The sequence below is a fragment of the Sander vitreus genome, chromosome 23 (assembly GCF_031162955.1).
Source record: "Sander vitreus isolate 19-12246 chromosome 23, sanVit1, whole genome shotgun sequence".
Classification (NCBI taxonomy): Eukaryota; Metazoa; Chordata; class Actinopteri; order Perciformes; family Percidae; genus Sander; species Sander vitreus.
The window spans coordinates 16,470,889-16,493,423 of NC_135877.1; the positions used below are offsets into that span (position 1 = coordinate 16,470,889).

General features: G+C 39.4%; 1 protein-coding gene across 1 annotated transcript; it reads left to right on the top strand.

Moving 5' to 3' along the window:
* Positions 1-932: 932 nt before the first annotated feature.
* mtpn (myotrophin) lies at positions 933-16,833 on the top strand. Its single transcript, XM_078281694.1, has 4 exons — positions 933-1,317; positions 6,791-6,904; positions 7,861-7,944; positions 15,496-16,833. Exons 1-4 carry the CDS (start codon positions 1,246-1,248, stop codon positions 15,580-15,582), a joined length of 357 nt encoding a protein of 118 aa, XP_078137820.1. The 5' UTR covers positions 933-1,245; the 3' UTR covers positions 15,583-16,833.
* Positions 16,834-22,535: the final 5,702 nt, after the last annotated feature.

Sequence of the window (22,535 nt, forward strand, 5' to 3'; positions counted from 1 at the left end):
AAACCAGTGGGTGACGTCACACATGCTCTGTCCATTAATATTAACAGTCTATGTGCGAGACTAATGAAAAGCCAACCTGCAACCCAAACAATGAAATTAAATCAAATGGACTTAACAATTCTCACAGGTTTTTTTGCTCATTTAACGTCTAAGTTGCATGGTTTTAGATTCACATGACAGCAATACAACTTTATAATAAGATATTTTGCTGTAATCTTATAAAGATTAATATAATAATAATAATAATAATAATAATAAAAAACTGTATTCTTCAGTCTCGAGTGTTACTGTGTCATGGCATGGCATGTAAAGTCACTTGGTCAATATGGTTTGCATTTGCCTTTTGTGACTATAGACATCTTATCATAGAACAAAAAACTACATAATAAAAAAACATCTTTATATAAAATGACTTGTTTTATTTATAATTTGATTGTATTTATTTCATTGTATATCCCATATATGTTTACCACTGGTTGTGTTTAATGTTTACTGTGCGTGGTTATGCTCCTGGGCATTAAACAAGAAATAACAGGAAAATAAAATAATAAAAAATAGTTTGTAGCCTACTGTCTCTCTGGGTATGTAGTGCACCCGTTCTCTTAATACATCCATGGTGTGCACAAAAATCAGTCATTGCCCATATAAGATTAGGAATTTCCGTTTTTATACTTCCATGGTAACGCCGAAGCACCAATCATTATCTGTATATGTTTCTAAGGATATAAATAATAGTAATAAAATATCATCAAGTGTACGCAAGAAATATACAACTAAAATGTGCTTTGTAATAAGAATTTGTGAAAACGTACAAGTCGTTCATTGATGTAGCCGATTATATTGGGAATAATGCCTTTCAACATTAGCACCTAAACACCATAAATATATGCACATATATGTATATATCTAGGCTTAAACACAACATAACTTCCGGGTAACGGCACCGGAAACACTTCTAGCTTGCAGAAAGGCGGATCCCTTTCAGCTACTTTGCCTTTCAGAACTTCTTTTGAGCCTATATTTACCTGCCATTCCTCGGCAGGTCACGCCAAATCATACAAAAATCGCAATTTAAGTATTACAACGACATTTTATTCAGTCGAGTTCTGCAACCTTACTCACCACGACGACAGGAGGAGTTTTCAAGCTATAGCTAGCTAGCTAACTTTAACTCACTAGCATTTAACTTGACAACTGCCCTGCAGCATAACGGGGAAGGAGCAACACCGGAGCAAACACAGGAAGATGGGAGATAAAGAACTGATGTGGGCATTGAAGACCGGAGACCTCGATGAGGTGGAAGCCAAACTAGTAACGGTAAGATAACGGTGATTTGACTTTTTTACTTTGAGTTTACTCTGACAAGTGGCTGCTTAGCTAGCTAATGTAACTAACGCCAGCAATCAGACTGGTTAGCTAGCTAGCTAGCTAGTTTACGGTAGCTGGAGTTGGGTAATGCCAAGTTAGGTTCACTAATATTGGCAAGCTACCGGGGCGTGTTGTATCCGTACCGTTATGTGTAACGTTAGCTAGCTAGTTTATGGAGCTTTAATTTAGCTTGAATTAGTTTTGAAACATGTTAAGGCTGGCGTAACACGTTAGCGTAGACCTAACATACACATCTAAACGCCAAGTTAGCATAACGTTAGTTAGCGACACACAGTGCTACTCTTACCTAGAGAATAGGCAATGGGTCGGTGTTTTGCTAACTAGCTATATCTCGGCTCTAATCGTCATTAACATTGCAACGTTACTTGGAGGGTTTGGGTGTTTAGTTCGGCTAGCAAAACGCTATCATTGCCACTTTCCGCTGAAGGCAACCTGTTGGTAAGCTAACTAACAACAGCATCAGCTGGTACGTGGTAACGTTACACATTGTAGATAGACAGCTGACTGCTATCGTTAGGTCGATTGTAATTTCAGCAGCAGTCACCACAATAGTTGTTGACAACAGATGAGTTTTTGGACAACGTTTATTATAGTCGGTAGAATGGGGATCTGTTAATGTGAGATAAGTGTAGGTCATTGCTAGCGAGCTAACCACCACACGGGCCCGTGCTCCAGCAGTGTCTAGTTTAGTGATTCTCAACGTCGGGTCCGGGGGACCCAGTTAAGTTATTATGACTTTTTAATTGTTTTTATGTGTGTGTGTGTGTATATATATATATATATATATATATATATATATATATATATATATATATATATATATGTATGTGTGTGTGTCCCAAATGATGAGGGTCTTATTTGAGACAGGTTAAGGTTAGGGTAGCACAGGTGGTTTAGCAGGTTCGATATTGCGGCAATATTCTAGGGTTGACAATTGGTGCTTTAACAAAATATTTTCACACTTAGATTTTAGATAAATAGTCATCAGTAATGTGGACATAATGTCTAAGTGGATAAAGGCAAATAATAGAACAGCTAGAACAGTCTGGTAAGTTCAGAAAAGTACATCACTTTACTGTAATGCAGCCTTTAAAACCAGTAAAAGACAACACTTATGTCATATTACGATATCCAAAATCTAAGACGATATCTAGTCTCATATCATGATATCGATATATTGCCCAGCCCTAGTGTTATATATATATATATATATATATATATCCCCTCTATACATTTAGCAGCAGCGCACCGCCATTACAAAATTGTTGCCGCCGCTCCTTCAGCATTTTATAAAATGTCATAAAGTCGTGATTAAACGACTGCAGAGCCGTCTGCTCCACTGTACAATAAGCGAACAGTCTTCTGCTCTCTCTCCCCTTTGAGGGTGAGCAACTGGAACAGTGACAGGATGTTATCACTCCAAAAGTCATGACAACCAGAGATGCACCGATTGACTGGCTGGTGACCAGAATTGGCCAATTTTCACGTGATCGGCCATGACCGGCGACCGGCTGGGCAGTCTGACATATGCCGGTCAAATGCTGTAAATAAATAACATTGTAAAGGCTACCATACACAATGCATAGGAATTATATATAGGCTAGCAAATAACAATAAACTCACTATTAAGTACATTATCTTAATGCAATGTAACTACTGTAGCATGTAAATAATGCACATAAAATACAAACGTGAACAAGGGCGTTCAACAATCGCCATTATATCAAATCAACAGCCAGGTGCAACCTAGCTAGCAGGTGAAGAACACAATGAAATCACCAGCTAACAATGACAACATAACTGACAACATAAGTTATACGACTTACAGTTGTCAAGGACGCACACATGCGATCGCCACTGGCTAGTTATGCTGCAGAGTGAGTTTTTTTTTCCTTTCTCTACCTTTTTTCCGCCGGGTGGCGCACGTGCCCGCTCGCGGTGTGAAGCGCGTGTCCGCGCTATTCTCCGACATGCAGTGTAACAGTGTAAAAAATTGGAAATCGGAATCGGCCTAGAAAATTGTAATCGGTGAATCTCTAATGACAACCAAATAAACAACAGCGCAAGTACAGCATTTTCTCCTCCGGCAGAGTGAGAAACGACGCCGAAAGCCTCAACGGCTAATTTACCATCCTGTGAAATATGACAGCTATACTGCCGTGCAAAGCGAAAAGACCATATCTCAATTTTGGTCGAAAATTAGTTATTGTCATTTTTGGGACATTAAATATCTGCTTTATCATGTGGACAAATAAATATCTTGAGTCAATTTTATTGTTTTGGAGAGAAAATTGTGTGTTGTCTTTGCCATAATTTCAAAAGCCGTAGAGAAGCCCAGGCAGAATACCGTAACATCAGCTCTGGTTCTTTGTCTTTGTTTCATGGCGCTTCAGAATGCTCAAATTGAGTTACGGTACTCTGTAAATGCGATGCACACACCCACACACACACACACACACAGCAGAGGATGAAGCTGACACGCAGCACATGTACCTGACTGGGAAAGATACCGCTAAGCTCGTTACTGTAAGTAGGCTACAATAAAACCTAAAAGTAAATGCGTATCAATACCCACTCACCTGTCTACAGGCATACACATGTAGGAAGCGATATACAGGGTTCATACGTTTTGAAAAAACCTGGAAAAGTTATAGAATTTGAGAAATGCAAATTCCAGGCCTGGAAACGTTTTGGAAAAATAAAGACCCAGAAAGTTTTGGAAAAGTCATGGAATTTCTTTTAACGCGGCATAATAATATATGATTAATTAAAAAAAAAAAAGTAATAAAAAATGTATTTCACGTTGTCTTAACCTCAACGTTCTATTCGGGGCGCGATATTACGAATCCCACTATGAACCACATACATTGTCATTCATTTTATTGTTAAACCTCTGAGGGTAAACTTTAACAGAGATTTTTATTCTTATTGTATAATGTCGACTGCATTTTTAGGAATACATAGTCATGGAAATTTGCCAAAAAGTATTGGTTAAAATGCGTATGAACCCTGAATATATTTCAATCTCTGTCTGGGTGCAGTCCACTCTCGTCCACCGCGCTGTTTACACAAACACAACTCTACTCTAAATAGCGAATTTTGACAAACAAACTAAAACAAAAGCTGTCGGTTTGTAGTCTAACTGTTTATCTTAATTTGCCACAAATCTTGAAATTTCCTCTGCAGAGCATCTATGGATGTATTATAACACCAAAACAAACCAACACGGCTACTTAATATGCACGTGAATGATGGCATCTTTGTGTTCACGTCTTCATTCTTGCAATTATGTCTAAATTAGTGCCTCATATCCAAACAGAAGAACATGCTTTATATGCATTAAAACATCAAAACACTCATTCTCCATTCTGACGTCTGTCAGAGAGAGAGTGTGTGAATCAATCATGTGACTGCCTGTGTGGTAATAGTATGAAATGCAGACAAAACTTATTGATATATCATTTTCATATGATGTTGATAAATGTGAAGCCATTTTTATCATAGTGAGTCCAATAGGGTTAATATTGCTTACATTTTAAGTAAAAGTTATCATAACATTGTGCTATAAAATAGAAGTTAAGGTCGTTTGCCTTGGTATGACCGATTGTCATTATGTGGGCAATGCTAAGGCAGCATACAGTAACTTCCGAAAAAAGGTCAAAGGTCAAACTTGAGTTCAACATTTTTTTTGTAGATAGATTAATACAGGTATGCACTACAACATGTGGAAATTACAATATTATACCTATAACACAATTGTCAGGACATTAAAATAACGTAATTAAAGTCATTTTTCTCAGTTTCACACTCACACACACTCACTTCACATACTTGCCTTAGTGGGGCAGTATCGTGGAAGATAGCATTAAATAATCGTGATTTCAATACTGACCAAAGCAATCGTGACAATGATTTTTTCCACAATCGAGCAGCCCTAACCTGTGCTTTTCCCGCAATCACAAGATCAAATGGCTGCTGTGAAAAAGGCCTTCTGCAGCAGGTAGAGGAATTTAGTTGTCAATTTCATTCATTCATCAACATCATTTCATACATGTGTATCATTTAACTGTAATCTAGGAAGTAGTATCGCAATATTTAAATTGTAAAATTATATTATAATATCCAGAATTACAGATTAGATATTATCTTCTGTCAATGTAATAACACAGTATCTTCCAGTTGTGCTATTTTCCTATTCCCTCCTTTTGATTGGCATCTCGCCCTTATATATTTGCTCTTTGTTGCTCCAGGTGAATCCGATACCAAGCTAGTGCTTTCATCCCCAGATCAGGTGTTCATATGAGGGTCTTGTGCAACAAGATATTCCTCTACATAAATAGGCTAGCTAATTCTACTTCTATATTCTGTTATGGAGGCCCATTTCAGAGCTAATTAATGCCTTTCCCCCCCAACTTGCCTCTATCTTTAATATTCAGACAATTAGTTTGTCATTTATAGTTTTGAGAAAAGTTGGAACTGACAGCTACAGCTGTGACTGATATCTGGAGGGCCACCTGGAACACTAAGCTGTGTGTGTGGTTAGTGTTAAGGGAACGAGGAAGAGTGGTGAGTGCGTCTGTCTTTTCTCTTGGCTGCAAGGCTGACAGTCTGAAGTCTACAGCACCACAGCAGGAAAGTGAAGGGTAGAGTATGGTACATGCAATTGTTGGTCCCTGAATTTCAGTGTGAGCTTGTAGCAACAGTGAGACTGTCCGTTTCAAGGAAAAGTGGTCCTCAGATCTCCCTTTTAATGCATTTTGGTGGCTTGTGACTAGGGCTGGCTATCGTCGTTGATTTCCTGAATTAATTTGATTCCGATTCACAAGGCCCCGATTTCATTTCCAATTCAATAACAATTCGATTAGGGATATTTCATTTGCAAAACCAATTTTGCTTGAATACAAAATTCATTCTACAAGTGTACAAGGTTCCCTCTAACCTGGTGCATTATTAAAATTAAATAATGTTTACATTTTTTGACCCCAAGGTAGTTGCATTAATGTACTTTTTATTTAACATGAACATACTACAGCAGTCAACACAATAAAGTGCAACTATACAGACTCTAGAGTGAGTATTGAGGTAAGAGTCCAAGAGCCAGGCCAGTTTTTCCCTCGCCAAAATGTAGCTTGACTTTGGAGTATTATTTAATTATTCTTCCCAACCAGCTAGCATGGCATAGTTGGTACCACTAGATTCCTTAGGTCTTCTAGTTTGATACAGACAGAGATCGATTTATGGATTTGAGTCTATCAGATCATCCAAATGAAAATCTTTTCTCGATCTCGATTTGAAAATCGATTTTTCTTTTTTTCTTTTAATCCCAGCCCTACTTGTGACAGCAAGAGTTTTTTTTTTTTATTTTATCCCTGTTAATGTGCTTTTTCCCCCCCTTTTGCAGGCTGAAGATGTAAACCGGACCTTGGAAGGTGGAAGGAAGCCTCTGCACTATGCTGCAGACTTTGGTCAGACAGATGTGGTGGAGTACCTCATTTCTAAGGGAGCAGATATTAATGTAAGAGCCACAACAACCAGCTCCCATCACATTGTTTTGGATTCATTTCTGCACTGTCCAGGGTTGCAAGGACCACAAAAAATAACCGTGTCCATAACTTTACTTTATAGACTAGTTCAAACAAAATAAGGAGTTCAAATCAAACAGTTTGCCAATAGGCTTAAAGTAGTCCGACTGTTAAAACCAGTTTATGATATGCTATTTCAGCCATTGTCCATTCTCTCATTCAATATTGTCTAGGCTTGCCAGACCTCACATTTAGCCTGATAGGCCCCCTGAGCCTAGATAGTCTCTTCTAGTGTTGTTGTAGTAGATTGAGCCGTATCCACTAAAAGGGCACTTACCTGCCCAACAGTATTGACATCTGCGATTTGGATGCAGCACTTTTGTAATTGCCAGCTTTTTCTAAAGGTCTCGTATGCCTGTTCAGTAACTAGTAGAATCGTACGTGCAAAGCAGCATGAATCGACTACAAGACCTAGATGGTTGTCTGTTATTTGTAGATCATTAGTGTTTGTAGAGTTTCTATGGTGAGTTTCTCCCTGATGCTCAAGGCAACCACATTAGTTAGGTGCATTGGATACAACAGCTCAACATCATAGCATCCCCTAGTTCGGTCTTCACAGGCACAAGGATTTAAAGTCGTACCAACATAGTCTTTCCTTCCAACCCCGAAAGTGTTTGCTCATTTCCTTATTTATCTAGATAACCAGCTAAGCGTCTGAAACATGGGAGAAACCTATAGTGTTGAAGTGCTTTCTTTTCATTTCTGGATATGATAAAGGATAAGTAAAACCTCTCTCACAGGAATTCTTTTTCTCAAATATATTTGAGAAAAAGAGGGATGTGCCCCTTGTGTATGAGGATTGGGGTCATGCCTATGATCTGCTCATACATTTCCAAAAACAATTTGTTCTGTCTTCCACTCATGCCTTTCCCACCTGCTCCCCACACAGGCTCCAGACAAACACGGGCTCACTCCACTGATCTCTGCCTGCTTCGAAGGTCACACCTCCTGTGTTAAGGTCCTGCTAGAAAAGGTTGGTACTTTTATTTGAGCATGCACTTATTCATGCATCTGCACACAGAAGTGCCCTGGTGTCCTTCACCCCTGAGTGCATGTTGATGTGTCCAAGGCTCCACGTGAGCATTGAGTGCTGATGAGGTAACTCATTGGACAAAAGGCCCTTTAACACAGTCCTGTGGAGGCTGTGCTGGAATGTTCATAGAGCATGACAGAGTATTGCTGCTGTTCATTTGTTTTGTGTCTGTGTTTTTAAGCGGTTTCATTCATAGGTGCACATGCCCTTTGCTCTGCCCCATTCTTCAGCCTTGCTCAGGTGTTATTAAAATTAAAATAGCCCCACATCATCACATACCCTTCACCATACCTAGAGATTGGCATGGGGTACTTTCCATAAAATCATCTCTCAATGCAAATCAAACCAGCTATTAGGCTAACTGAAATAAAACCATCCCAATCTCTAGGTATGGTGAAGGGTATGTGATGATGTGGGGCTATTTTAATTCCAAAGGCCAAGGGAACTTTATCAGGATACATAGTATCCTGGATCCATGAAATAACTGGCCTTTAAAAATAAAAATCTGCCTGCCTCTATGAGAATTTAACATAGGGGTGTACTTATTTATGCCCCCTGTATTTTAAGGAAGAACATTTATTTATTTACGATACATTATTCATTTACAAAGGACATAAAATTGGTGTCCTTAAAGATTGGATTTTTCCTCATTCTTTTAATTAGGCATTAAGATCAATTTCCAAAAGATGATTTTTGTATTCCTCTTTTTAGTCAACTTTAGCATGGGTGTCCTAATTTTTTCACATGACTGAACATGTTCACACACAGTCACATCTGTGAGGAGAGTGACTATACTGAGTCAGGCACAATTGTCCTAGGCTGTAGATATACACTTGAAAACGAAGCATACTATGATCCATCACATTCAAATGGGAAGCCTCATTTGTAGGTGGAGGAGCTTTCTATTGGAAAGTCAGTGCCTCTTGTACATCTTACCTGTGTGATTCAGTACATGAATGGCAGTAACATACATGTAAGTGACAGATCTTCTACTCTAGGCTGGTGGAGTTCCGTTTTACCACTGCTCAAATGAGCCAGACTGCAGATGGATTGATGTTCCTGTGGATAATGAATGTCGCACTAATGGGAGCTACAATAGCTACTTGTCTTTCAAGACCTCCTTCAGTTATTTGTCTCCGGTACCCCTTTGTCATTGAACACTTGTGTTTCATTAGAAATAAACCGATGTGTATAGCTGACATCTTCCTGATTTAATATCATTATTTTCATATCTGTAGCATGCCCCATGTCACCCAAAAAACGTAAGTGGCAGTCAAGCTTATTGGTCACATCTTGTAGCTGCAATCCATTACACTGCAATGATGCAATGAATGTGAGCTTAACAATGGGCATGGAAGAGCTTTAAAAATTATTAAATATTTGAGGTTTCACATCAGTAACTAAAATGTATGGTCAGTTTTAGTCTATTGCTTGGTTGTAAAGTTAATGGCACTAGCTCAGCACCACTATGAGAGAGGAGCCTACAACAGCACTGCATGATGCCATGTAGATGGCTCGCATGCATTTACAGTCAAAGTCATCTGCAAACCAGCAGCTGTGTGTTCCAGCCAGGCTAAATGAGGCAGGGTAAATGAAAGCTCCTCTATAGAGTTGTTTCATGGTGGCATCATCTTGGCTCAACAAGTAGTACAAGTAATGGGAAGAGGGGAGGGGGCATTCACACGCTAAGTCACACCAATTAGGGAAGTCATTTTTGCACTATACAATCGCATATGCACCATTCAAGCAGACTTTTCAATCAGTTCTCAGTTTTAACTGCACGGTAAAGCAGACGTTTCAAAAGAGGAAACTGTAATCTATTTATGGGAAACACTGATGTTCAGTTAGAGAGACACTGACTTGGTACACCACTGCTTACTTATTCCTGTTGGCATCAGCTGTATCAATCCCCCATTTTCATCAACACAGCCGCATGCCCCGGCCCTCGCATCAACAAGCCTGCAAAGTCTTGCAAGCAGCTGGCTACTGCTGTCAGCTGGCCGCCAGTGCTGTTGGCTCAAAGATAAACCGAAACAATTGGCCAGTGCCAACAGGAAGACCATTTCAGTTTATTAACTCAGTAAGTTCTTTCCCATAAAAGTAGCTAGCGTAATGCTGGTAAGCATCGGCACTTACATTGTTCTGAATTCAACTTGTACTCGACACAGAATTATTGTCTATTGCGGTCTAAAAGCAGTATTAACTGGTTGTCTTATTTTGGTGATGCAGAAACGTTTCTTTGAGAAAGGTCTTCTAAGAAAGGGGAAGTACAGTTCCGAGCTGTCTCAGTTTTCCACAGATTAGAAAGCAATTTGTGGTGGGGGGGGGATTGTCCCCGTGAAAGCCAAAAGCTCTTCTATGTCTGAAATGGGCAGCTGTGCAATTACCACCTCTACATTGTAAATTAAAGCCCCTTGGGTGAACCTTTTTATAGAAAAGCCTTTGTCTGTTATATCATATGAGACAAGACAAGGAGCCATTGCTCATCTGAACAGGGATTACAGTGGAAGGCGAAGATGAGCGAACCCATGGGTTTGCTCTTCTCATGGCTTTGTATTCATATCCACTAAGCACCAACAAGGATTAACACACAATTTCAGCCAAAAGGTCACCAGTCACCACTGGGACAGATCTCCATAAATCTATCCCTGGCAGACTGAAAACTCACCGTGTGTCTTAACATTAGATAAATAGATCCCACAGCCACCTTATTGACCATGCTGCTGCACATCCACTCAGTCTGGCAACACCTGTAGTACCACAGCTACCACAGTGCAGTGGATAAAAGGAATCCACTGAGAATAATCAATTGTGACTATTCAACTGCCAGTCTTGTGTTTGCAGACATAATGGCATGGTTCCCTGGTGCATCATGGGAGCTGACCCCTGCCCCCCTGACTGTGTGGTGTGCTGTTGTTGGCAATGAATTATGAAAGGCCATTTTAACCCCAATAGGTGACCCAGCTGTAAGATCCTTGTCAAGGATAGTGACTGCAGCCTGCAGTGGCCAGCCAGTTAATTATAAGTCAACAATGAAAGGGCACACACATGAATAGCTCGCATAATTTTCCTCTATGAGGAACATGACCATTGACTAGGAAGAAATGCAGTATTATTTTGTAAAGTCAGTTCCTATTGCCTCAGCTTTTAAACTTGACCCTATAAGGTGTCATTCCTATTGTGTGTGTCCTTAAAAGTACGAAGTAGGAATTGGCCATTTATTTTTCTCACAGTAGTCCGTAAGTAAGACTTTTAAAGTAAAACATCTTCCAATTGGCTTTGCCAGCTTGATTGACTTGACTTTTTTTTTTTAATTGAGAAGGATGTACACACTACATGCCCTGTAAACACAAAAGCTAACACAAAAGCTAGTAGAACCATTTGATTTTGTTCTGGCTCTTACATGTGTATCCCTAGTAGAGCTGCAATGATTAGTCAATTGACCGAAAATTAATTAGCAATCAGTTAATCAAAGTAATTTTTCAAGCAAAAATGTACCAAATTCTTTTTTTCCAGCTTCACAAATGTGAATCTGCTGCTTTTCCTTGTCTTAACATTATTGTAAACTGAGAATCATTTGGGTTTTGTACTATTGGTCAGACAAAATGAGACATCAAGGACATCACCCTGGACTTCAGTAAGTTGTGATGTGATTTTCTTTTTTTCATTGCTTTCTGATGTTTTGTAGACAAGCAATTAATTGATCAATTGAGAAACTAATCAATTATGAAAAAAAGTTAGTTGCTGCCCTGATTCCTAAGATGCTGAATTGCTCTTATGGATTTATCATAATGTGAAGTCCAATCAGCCTAAATGACTCTCCTTTCCACATTCCAACACCTTTGCTGCAGCTTCTTAACCTATACCAAATACGTGTGTGTGTGTGTGTATATATATATATATATATATATATATATATATATATATATATATATATATATATATATATATATATATATATATATATAAAAAACACGAGAAGAAGGTGAGGGACATTCGCCAGAACATCCGGTAGCACTGGATATTCCAGCGATTATCCTGGAAATGAACAGTCATTGATCTAGACTACCAGGTACCTGATACGAATGAGTCGGCACGATTGGAAAAGTGACACCACAAATGCTTTATCACTATTTATACTTTGGTTCAGCAAGGTTTTTAAATATGAATAAAACAACACTGCATATCAGGATCCCCCAGGAATCTGTTCTGTCTCTGACCAGATAAATTACACTGAAGGAATCCTCTGTGTATTTACAGATAAGATAAGACGAGGAGGATCATTTCACTTCCTTTTTGAAATTGCAAGTGCTGGACAGAAAAAACATGTTAAGTAAACCTCCTATTTCACACTGTCCTCATGTTTTCTGGATTCAAATCCCTCCTGAACCGCAACATGTTTTGAGATGAGTTATGATCATTTGAATCCAGTTACGATGAGACTCCAGGAAGTCAAAGGTCTTGACCAAGACATAGCTCGGGATATACAGTAACCCCCCCCCCTTAAAAAGGCAATTTGTAAGTTTTAATATCATTTTTTTAATGGATTAAACCAAAGAGATATAATGTGTTAATTCATGAGCTTTAGTGGTGTTTGTAGTCAAATTTCATTACCTTTGAACATAGCCAGGCTAGCTGTTTCTCTGTTTCCAGTCTTTGTGCAAAGCGAAGTCTTTGTGCTAGTCGTTGGATGGCTATAGGTTCATATTTAGCTAACAGACGAGGGTCTCAGAAAGAAAGCCAAACATTACACAACAGGGCTTTAACATAAATTGAGTGTTGGCAGGTTCACACTTCTGAGAATTGTGAAGCATGTTCTGAATTGACAAAACCGCCTCTTACTTTGTCTTTCGTCTCCTTACCAATTAGAGATGCAGATCTGACAGGTTACCCTCCTCAGCCCTGGTAAATCTCCCTTGCTTGGGATGCACTCTGTTGCTCCTGTGGCATGGAATTTGCACCCAGACAACCATCCTCACAATGCCGAGCACTTGAACTGGGTCGCGTTGTTTTTGATGCCCTGCTACTCCACGCAACAATAGACTCTCTCTGCCATGACTCTGTAAGCCCTTTGCTAAGAGGCTAACGTTGGCAGGGCACACAAAAGGACATCTTTTCGCTACATGACCCTAAACTCCTCTGTTACTGTTTTGTCACTACATGTGCATTCAACACATTGCTTGTCTCATTCTTTTTTTTTTTTTTTTGTCCTTGATAATATGATGGTCCATTTACATCTCTTTCACGTTCACTCCCTTATCCCTCAGAGCTCTAATGAATTTGTGCATCTGTGGCTTTGTTTTGCATGTGCTGTCTGTTTAAAGACAGACTGACAGGCCAGTGCTAAGTGACTGAGTTAGAGGAAACTAAAAGTGACAGACGCTCAGGAACCTCACCTGTGCATTGACTGGGGCCAAAACGGGGCTCAACGCTAACTTTTAAAGTGGTTGCCAGTCTTCGCAACCAGGCATCAGCTTTTGGTTGCCGAAATTGACAATACGGTTGCCATGTTTTAAACTGCCTATATTTGGAGCAATTAATATCTTATGTTACTATACCACACATTTTAATAATGAAACAATTACATAAACAATGTTTAAAATATGTATTGCATAAACACTTTTGTCTTTAAGTTACTTTACAGCCATTGACTCTGTAAGCATTTTAAATTAACAAGTCAGGACTACAATCCTCAAATCCTGGTATAAAAGAATCAGTAGTATTAGTTTCAGATATTAATTGTTGGCACTTGACCCTATACATGTTCATAGCAAGAAAAATGACAAGGGGGATACAGTTAGAAAAATGTTTTATGATAAAGAGGTGTGATTTACTTCATAGACTGTGTACTTGTGTTATATTATCTGGGTCATGTAACGGTGATATATGACAAAAGATGTATCCTAAAATTCATTCAAAACTTATAAAACTTATTAAAAAAAAGTAATACATCAATAAATCTTTCAAAATTTGACTGAAAGAAACAAATATACTGTTATTCCCAATTATTTTTGAGACGATTGTACAGCAAAATTTGGAATTGTTACGGCTCTAAACGTTACATTATTCAGATTGCATAGATATTTGCAAGGTTATTCATTTAGTAGATTACATTCTAATAAATACCTTCTTCAAGCCTGGTCAGATTTGTAGCTTGTCAATCGCGCCAGATTAGAGCCGTGGTAAAGGGGTCTTCGCTTTTGAGAATGTGGTAAACTGTGTTAAAGTTTGATCAGGATTGTCCGCTTTGCAGCGTTCATCTTCCGAATGGCGGTGTCCATCGCTCCTTGTATGGGTGTGCCTGTTTGTGTGCTCTCCACCTCATCATATCTTTTAGCTGCCCTCTCGTGTTGCTTTGAATTCCAGTGTTTATCCAACAGCGAACTCGTTTTGTCACTGACGGCAGTATATGTTGTACTGTACTGCAATCAGGGCTTTAAATTCACTTTTTTTTAATCACCAGCCAACATGGCTAGTACATTTTTAAATTTACCAGCCAATCAGATTTTCCACTAGCCAAATTTTTACTAATGTCAATACATTTTAATAACTTCATTACTTATTTCATCGATTCCGAACGCTAGGCGCAGAGCCGACGGTTGCACAACATGTCACACCATGGTGTTCATGGGTAATGTTGGAATAGAACTACAAGCAGTGTTGCCAGATAAAGATTACCTTTCCAAGCCAAACACACACAAAACTGCCCAAATTTCTTGTGGAAAACGGACCAATCTGGAAACATTTCTGCAGCCGGCTTTCAAACAGACGCAGTGTTATTTGTATCTTTCATCACCGGCCAAACTGACTAGTACCTTTACAATGTTAAAGTTAGTTTTTACCGGCATTTGGCAGGTTGGCTGGTGTCAATTTAAAGCCCTGCTTGCAATCAGGGACGGGAGGAGGGGACGGGATGAGGAGGAGGGAGGGGTGAGCTAGCCTCTGTTTTGTTTGACAATACTTTGAATGTCAACAAGAAGTGACATCACCCAACATCGCTTAGAGCACCTTTAACTGAACTCAGTCTCTTACTGAGGGCATCCGTCTTTCTGAAAAAGTGTTCTGGTGTCTACTATTTGTATTCTAAGATAAATGACCATCAGCTACAGCACTTGCTATTTGAAGTTGAAATCTCAAACAAAGTTAAAGAATTTATTTAACAGCATACAAAAACCTACAGCTCCCAGGAAAATTAACAGCGTGGGTACTTAGGTCATTGTAACTTGGTTTCTTCCATATCCATAATATTTACCAATGCTGTAACCTCTGCTGTTTGAAATGTCTGTTCGGCCCTCCTTGTCCTGATTTAGATGTGGCTCTATTAGTTGCAAATGGGCATAGGACGCTTTATTCGACAAGCGGCTATAGGTTGAAGTCTCAGCTCATCACCTTAACCCCTGACTCAATGAAGCGGAGTTGGCATCATACTGTGAAGAAGACTTGATGCACCTACTGAGCATATTTAATATTCATGTCCCCTCTCCTCCACAGGGAGCTGACAAAGACCGAAAAGGACCGGACGGCATCAGTGCCTTTGAAGCTGCCGAGGACGATGCCATAAAGGCTCTGCTCAAGTGAGACAGCACAGTGTTGGAGGTGGCTGGGCAGGTGGGTGAATGGACAGACAGATGGATGCAGTGGTCCCCTGACAGAAGATGGACTCTCCTCTTTTACCCTGATCAACCTCTGTCTTACCACTGCTTTTGTCTGTTTGTAGGAGGGTCATTGTGTCCGTCTGGTGATTTTCCTTTACCTTGTTTTGTTTTTTTCCCAAGTTTTTGGGATAGGATTTTCTCTTGTTTTGGCCTCTGTTTGTAGCCATTTAACAGAAAAACTTGTCAGTTATTTCTCCCTTAGGGACCAAACACTGGGGGAGCCCTCTCGCACCTGGATCCTAGAACTCTGCTCAGACTAGAAATCACACTCTGTAATGTAAACGCAAAGCTTAGCACTTAAATACACATCTCTCATTTGCAGTTCTCTCTTGTAAATCAAATGGTAATAGATCAATAGTGTGTTAACAATTTTTTACAACTTCAATATAAGTATTGTATGGCCAGGGCTTAATCCCATGAAATGAACAGTAATTGCACTGTACTGTACTTGATAGATTGAAAAGAGAGGTTGTAGAATCACATTATATTAACCTTTCAATATGTGTGGCCTCTTCCTCTAACTTTGATTTCTTTTTTAATAGACCAGACCAGTCCCTCCAATCTTTTTTTCATTTTGGAAATGTTGGTTGAGAGAGGTCCAGGGGTTGAATTTTCCTTTTCTACTCAGCATATCACTTACATATCAAAGCGTGTTTTTGACAAATTTTACGTTGGTCATGCATTAATGATATTCTGTATTCTTTGACCAATCATCATGCTGGTTAACTAGAAAGACTTGAATGTTGCAATTTTAAAATTGGTTACTGAATCCCTTTTCGAAACAATGTTAACAGCACATAATAGAATAAGCAATTCTAGATATGTTATTTTTGTCATCCCTGGAGTGAGAGCGAAAATATGTTTGTTGCAGCTTCTCTGTGTATTTTGTAATTGATGGGCTCTGGGGGCTCTGAATGATGGGTAAATGGGGGTTAGAGTTGAAACTGGATGGTGGGGGGTGTTAGCATTCCCCTTGCCTTGGAATTGGTTAGAAGCCCTGCCTGTTTTGCTGCATGACAAAATTGCCTTTGCTTTTATGCTATGAAATGGTCGCTGGTCCTCTCTTGGTTGCTTTCAAATGAATTACTACTATGTAATGGACAAAACATGCTCTTGCTGACTTTGTTGTGACAAAAAGTATGTAAAACAGAAATAAAAATATCTATAAAAACAATTCAGTCACCTGAACTTTGTTTGAAAACTGACTGAATAAGAGTAGTTGTGAAGTCACCCATAACGTTGCCTGGTCAGGTGGTAAACTGAGAACGATGCATCCTATTAAAAAAAAATAATAAATACTCCGCTGTTATTTGACAGCTGATCCAGAAAAAAAGCCTTAAAATTTTCCACCTTGTAAAAATGTAACTGCCACTCAGTCCACTGTTTTCCAGTACCATAGAATCAGATGAATAACATGTAATTTTGTAGTACAAGCGACATCATGCATTTTGACAAATTTAACCCTTGGTATTCTCATAGCCTCGGGCGATCTAATCAGTATTTGTGAACTTATGCGACTCAGTTCCAAACATTCAAAAAGTAGAGACTGTAATCTTTGTCGTCATACCAATGTACCGCCTCAAGCTGTTCCATTATGAACCTCAGACTGACTTTGACTCACACTAGATTTGTCTGGATTCTAAAAAGCTTCTTTATAAAAGGACAGTTCGTTCTAATACAGAAAATGAGCCGCCATCCACAGAAAATTATAGCAACCATACCAAGTATTGTTATAGTTACTGCTGCATGAGTTCATTTTGTGTGACCACTGCATTGATTTAAACTGGAATCATTATGAGGGTTTGCATTGTCAAAAATTGTACTTTGATAAACAAAATTCTGTGAAATTATTTATCATGTGCCATATGCAAAATGTGTATTTAGCACCTGTTGACTGCTGTATTCTTCAGCCCCCAAGGCCTTCTAGAAAACGAGATTTTTGAGGGCCATATCAGGTCAAAACCCTTTTCACAACCAAGAGTTGTAGTTTCATTATCGCCAAAATAGGCTCCTGTTTTCCAGAGACAAATATCTGGATGAGTAGCGTGTAAATCCTAGTTGCACCCGTGGCAGACAACTCCCAAGATTGTATTCCTTTGTGACTCATGTATTGTAAACACCCTTTAGTAACGTTAGTAAAAACATTTTCTTCTCTGTTCAACATCATCACACTACGTTATCCAGCACTTCATCGATGCTATATCACACTTGAGCCAAAACTTTGAATCCAAAATAAAAGATGTCTTGTCACTTCATACACATTTCCCTGTGATTCAGCCTGACACGTGGAGTCTTTGGAAACCTTTGGATCTCCAATAGAATTTAAAATAAAGTCATTTGGGTTTGAATACCGTTTGTCCACACGACATGAGTTAGTAATGATAGACCTGCCACGGTGAAGGGAATGGGAAAAATCAATAGAAGCATGTAACTGAGCTGTAGCATGAGGTGAAGGGCTGCATCGGGTTGTATCAAAAGGAGCCCATCCAGAGGGAAGCTTCAGACTGAGACGCAGAGAGTGAAAGGTCTGTGAAACGATTGGTGGATGCTGCAATGCTTTGTTAATCAGACATACACATGCGTCTCTAGGCCACTTGCCATTTTTGTGTACTCGCGCCTGAGAACAAAGACAAATCAATTACTGCAATGTGGGCAAACATCAAGATAAAATGATTCGGCTGCATTTTGACAGCCTCGTCTCCTCGCTTCCACGCCCCCTTAATCCTTACCATCTTATTTCTGCTGATTTAAATTACTTTCAAAGCGAAAATATGAGGTCCGCTTTTGGTTGACAGTGACATTCTTGGAATATAAAAGACCCCATTTTTTCCCTTTTGTCTTTGTCGAGCCATCAAATAAATCTTGCTGTCTGCAGAAGAATGAAAATGACTCATTGGCAATACATTTTCATTTAGTCCTTGAATTGCTTTTTCACAGGGTGCACAGGCTCCTTGGGCAAATCTTGGGTTTTCCCAAAGGCACTAATTCTGCTTAGGATCATTAGTTTACCATCATGTTTATATTCCATGCTGCCCCCTTGTCATGTACTGTGCAGATCAGTGGTTCAAAACCCTCTATGCATTTCTTTATGCCAAAAACATAACCAAAGATTTGTAAGAATACTCCACAAGTTACAAAAATATGTCTTCAGATAAGAAAAGAGGAGTGTAATGAGAAGTCATACATAACTTTAAGTGAACTCTGCTCCCACCTGCTGTTTGATGTAGAAAACTGCAGGGACTTATTAGCTGAATCTGAGGGAAACCAAAAAAAACATGCAACCACTGTTTTTATCTAAAGAGAAAATAACACTTTACATTAGTGATGATGATTTGTGAATACAATTGATTGCTGAGTGTCTCTGCAGTGATTACCAGATGCAGTAATTAGCACATGTGCCTACATACATGCATGCACAGAGATGTAGGCATGTAATTACACACACACACACACACACACACACACATCTGTTTTTGTTCCACACAGTTGCGGAGACTTTACGCAGAGCTACCCTTGTAATCAAGCAGTTAAAAATGGTGGTTAATGAAGTAGCAAATCCAAATTAACATAATTAATATGGACTCCTGATATCAACCTATTATTGACTCCTTGTCTCGTGCATTAGTTGAGCTTACGACTGATTTTCAACAAATCTAAACCTCATTTCCCTAGTTGTAGTTCAGCAGTCACATAGTCTATATCCACAACGTTCCACTTCCGGGATTGCTCCGGTGCCACCGGAAATTGCGCCGGATGTTACTCTTTTCGGCCGGATGTCCGTTACCTTCCGCTTTCTTTGTGTTGTAATTTTAAACTCCGGTGGATTTATAAGGACTATGGTTAACTGCTCCTCAGATCTCTGCAGGGTAAATCCAGACAGCTAGCTAGACTATCTGTCCAATCTGAGTTTTCTGTTGCACGACTAAAACAACCTTTGAACGTACATGTTCTACCAAAACAAGTTCCTTCCTGAGGCTATTTTGTAGAGGCGCCGTTGCTTCGTCCGGCGATTAGCGCCGCCCAAGACGATTGTGATTGGTTTAAAAAAAATACCAATAAACCAGAGCACGTTTTTCTGCCATCCCGGAATGCTGTGTGGACTGGCCAGACCCTCCTCCGCAGCGCTGTGGAGGAAGTTCTGGCAATGCTGAAGTTAAGCCAACTGTGAAATCAAGCATGAAATTCAAGGAGTCCTACAAATTGAAAGTCACTGGATAATTGTGTATTTTGATTGAACATTTGAATTAAGTACATTTTTGTATTTTTGTTTTAATAAGACTTGTATAGATGTATAGCTGTGGGGGCAAACACATAATCGCTGTGCGGGTCAGGGGACAATATTTGAGAAATATCACTCAGTGTCCTGTGTGTGTTCTGTGTTTTACTGAACATCACAAATTAAGCTGCTGGTTAAAGAGAAAGATTTTATGAGTCATGGTTGAGAGACAGGTTGAGCATTAGTGTTACAACTAAGTTAAGTTAAAGAGAGAAAGATGGAGAATTGACCAGGTTGGATATTTTCATTGTTTGCAGTGTCTCCGAAGTCCATTGAGCAGATATAGAAGGCAGCCGAAGACATTTAAAAGCAGGCAGTTGTGCCCTGACAAGCTTATATACACATACAGTACATAAACATAAATCTCTTACGGGCTATTTACTTTTCAGTCCCATTTTGTTTTGTGTCTGAGCCAATGTGCGATGAGCTAGATCCAAATCCCTGTAGATGCCTCAGTGCAAATGTTCTCAGCTAAACAGCCATTTGCAGAGAAATCGATGCAACCACAATGCTATTAGGAACATTTTAATTGGATATGAAAGCGGATTCATTATTACTGTTATGACGGCTAAGCACGTCAAATACAGCGTGGCTGCCAGCCATGCTGTGCGTGCCACTGAGCACTCAGAGAAATCTTGGGTAATTTGTCTGAAGACACCACTCCTGCGCTGCATTTTGACTTTCACAACTTTGAAAAGTTTCTGTTGTCCACATAACTTTATTTCTAAACTTTTCTATAGAGCCAGATAGAGATTCAACAAATAAGTGTCCCATATGATGATGTTATGAACAATGCAATGATACTGTGTCTAACAGGGTGATTTCTGTGCGGGCCACTAGAGATAAAGGCATATGCTTACGCAGGCCATTAAATGACCATGTAAATAAAGATAAATATAAATGGCTGACAATAACAAATAAATACATAACGGAAGATAAAAATAAATTGTTGACCGTTAAAATAAATCATCCAGGAGCCTTTTTACCCAACATAACTAATCCATAGTCATTTGCACTTATTCCAAATTCAGCTCATGTCCAGAGTAAAGAATGTGTTGCAGGTAATCATCATTCCAATGAACCTCTGAGACCTTTGTGCTACCTGCTCAGATGCTGTAATTAATTCAAAGGGACATAATATGTTTCATGTAGCAGGTTAATATTTCAATCAATAGGTTGATGCAATGTGCAGTTAGCTGTTTTGTTCACTTACTTGATTTTGTAGAGGTGAAAGTTCTAGTCATTAATTTTTTTCATATATAACAAACAATGAGAATGTTTTAATTTTTTTACAGAACTACATGCCAGACAGTGTTTCACTTATATGAAGTTTGCAGACTGGGCCACAATGTTGAGTTGCAGTTCAACTACATGTTAGAATGGGCCGAGCATGTGATTTAAGGACCATATGATCACTGCTGACGAATCATGTGCAGAGCGGCATCTCAGAAAATCAAGCATTAAAGTGCAGCGGCTAGAGGCTATGACACACTGTCCTGAGATACACTACGTCAGGTAAAAACAAAAAGATCAAGATAAAGTGGCCGACATACAGTCCTGTCACCACAATTGGATATTTAACGAGTGGGGGAAAGTGCCGCTTGCTCAATTATTGATGTCTGTTGGGACATGTTGATGGCAGGGTGAGGATCAATCCAATCTATGGATCTTCTGTGTTTGGTGCTAACAACACGGGTTGTGATGGTGTTCTTTTTCTTGGCACAAATTAGATCCTCTAGTACCTGTACACCATGGTCACCCCAGAAACCTTGTTGCTGACCATGTACACTTCATGGCTATAGTCTACACTTGTGAACTTCCAGTGGGAAAACCAACTAAGTTATCAAAATGGTTCTGAAAACATGACAGTGGAAAGCAATTGGATGTGTGAATGTGTTACCACAAAAACAACAGATCAGAATTATTTTTATACCAATTTATAGACCAAAACCCAAATAACCATTAGCATACACTAACATTAAAGATCTCATATTGTAAAAAGTGAGATTTCCATGGCATTTTTTTCTGATAAAGCTGGCTAAGGTGCTTCAAGTATCAAAACGCTCATCCACAGAGAAATGCACACAGCCTTTATTCAGAAATGGTGCCTTTAAATGAACCATCAGGACTTCCGTACGGTTGTGATGTCCCAACTATACTGTAGGTAGAATGTGCCGCTACAGTGCTGTTACAGTCATTCCCCGGCTGCAATGATGGTGCAGAGACTCAGAGAGCGCAGATGCGGCAGACCCGGAAACGCTGACCAATCAATGCAGACTGGGCCTTTTCTGGAAGGGGGCTTAAAGAGACAGGTGCTAAAACTGAGCTTACTGCATACTAACTGCATGGTTCAGTCACTATTCTTATTCACCCAGTTCAAGCAGAAGCAGGCAGCCATTTTCTTTTTTTAAATAATTTTTTGGGCATTTTAGCCTTTATTAGACAGGACAGGGGAGAGAGAGGGGGAAGACATGCAGCAAATGGCCGCAGGTTGGACTCGAACCCTGAGCCGCTGCGTCGAGGAGTGGGCCTCTGAATATGGGCGCCTGATGTGTAAGTACATAATTATTTGCTAGAATGTTAGCCACGAGTCAGACTCT

Bases quoted from the DNA above. Each gene is read 5' to 3' on its own strand.
- mtpn (XM_078281694.1), top strand. From the start codon at position 1,246: ATGGGAGATAAAGAACTGATGTGGGCATTGAAGACCGGAGACCTCGAT. The intron at 6,905-7,860 runs GTAAGAGCCACA...CTCCCCACACAG, and splicing joins CTAAGGGAGCAGATATTAAT to GCTCCAGACAAACACGGGCT. The intron at 7,945-15,495 runs GTTGGTACTTTT...TCTCCTCCACAG, and splicing joins TTAAGGTCCTGCTAGAAAAG to GGAGCTGACAAAGACCGAAA.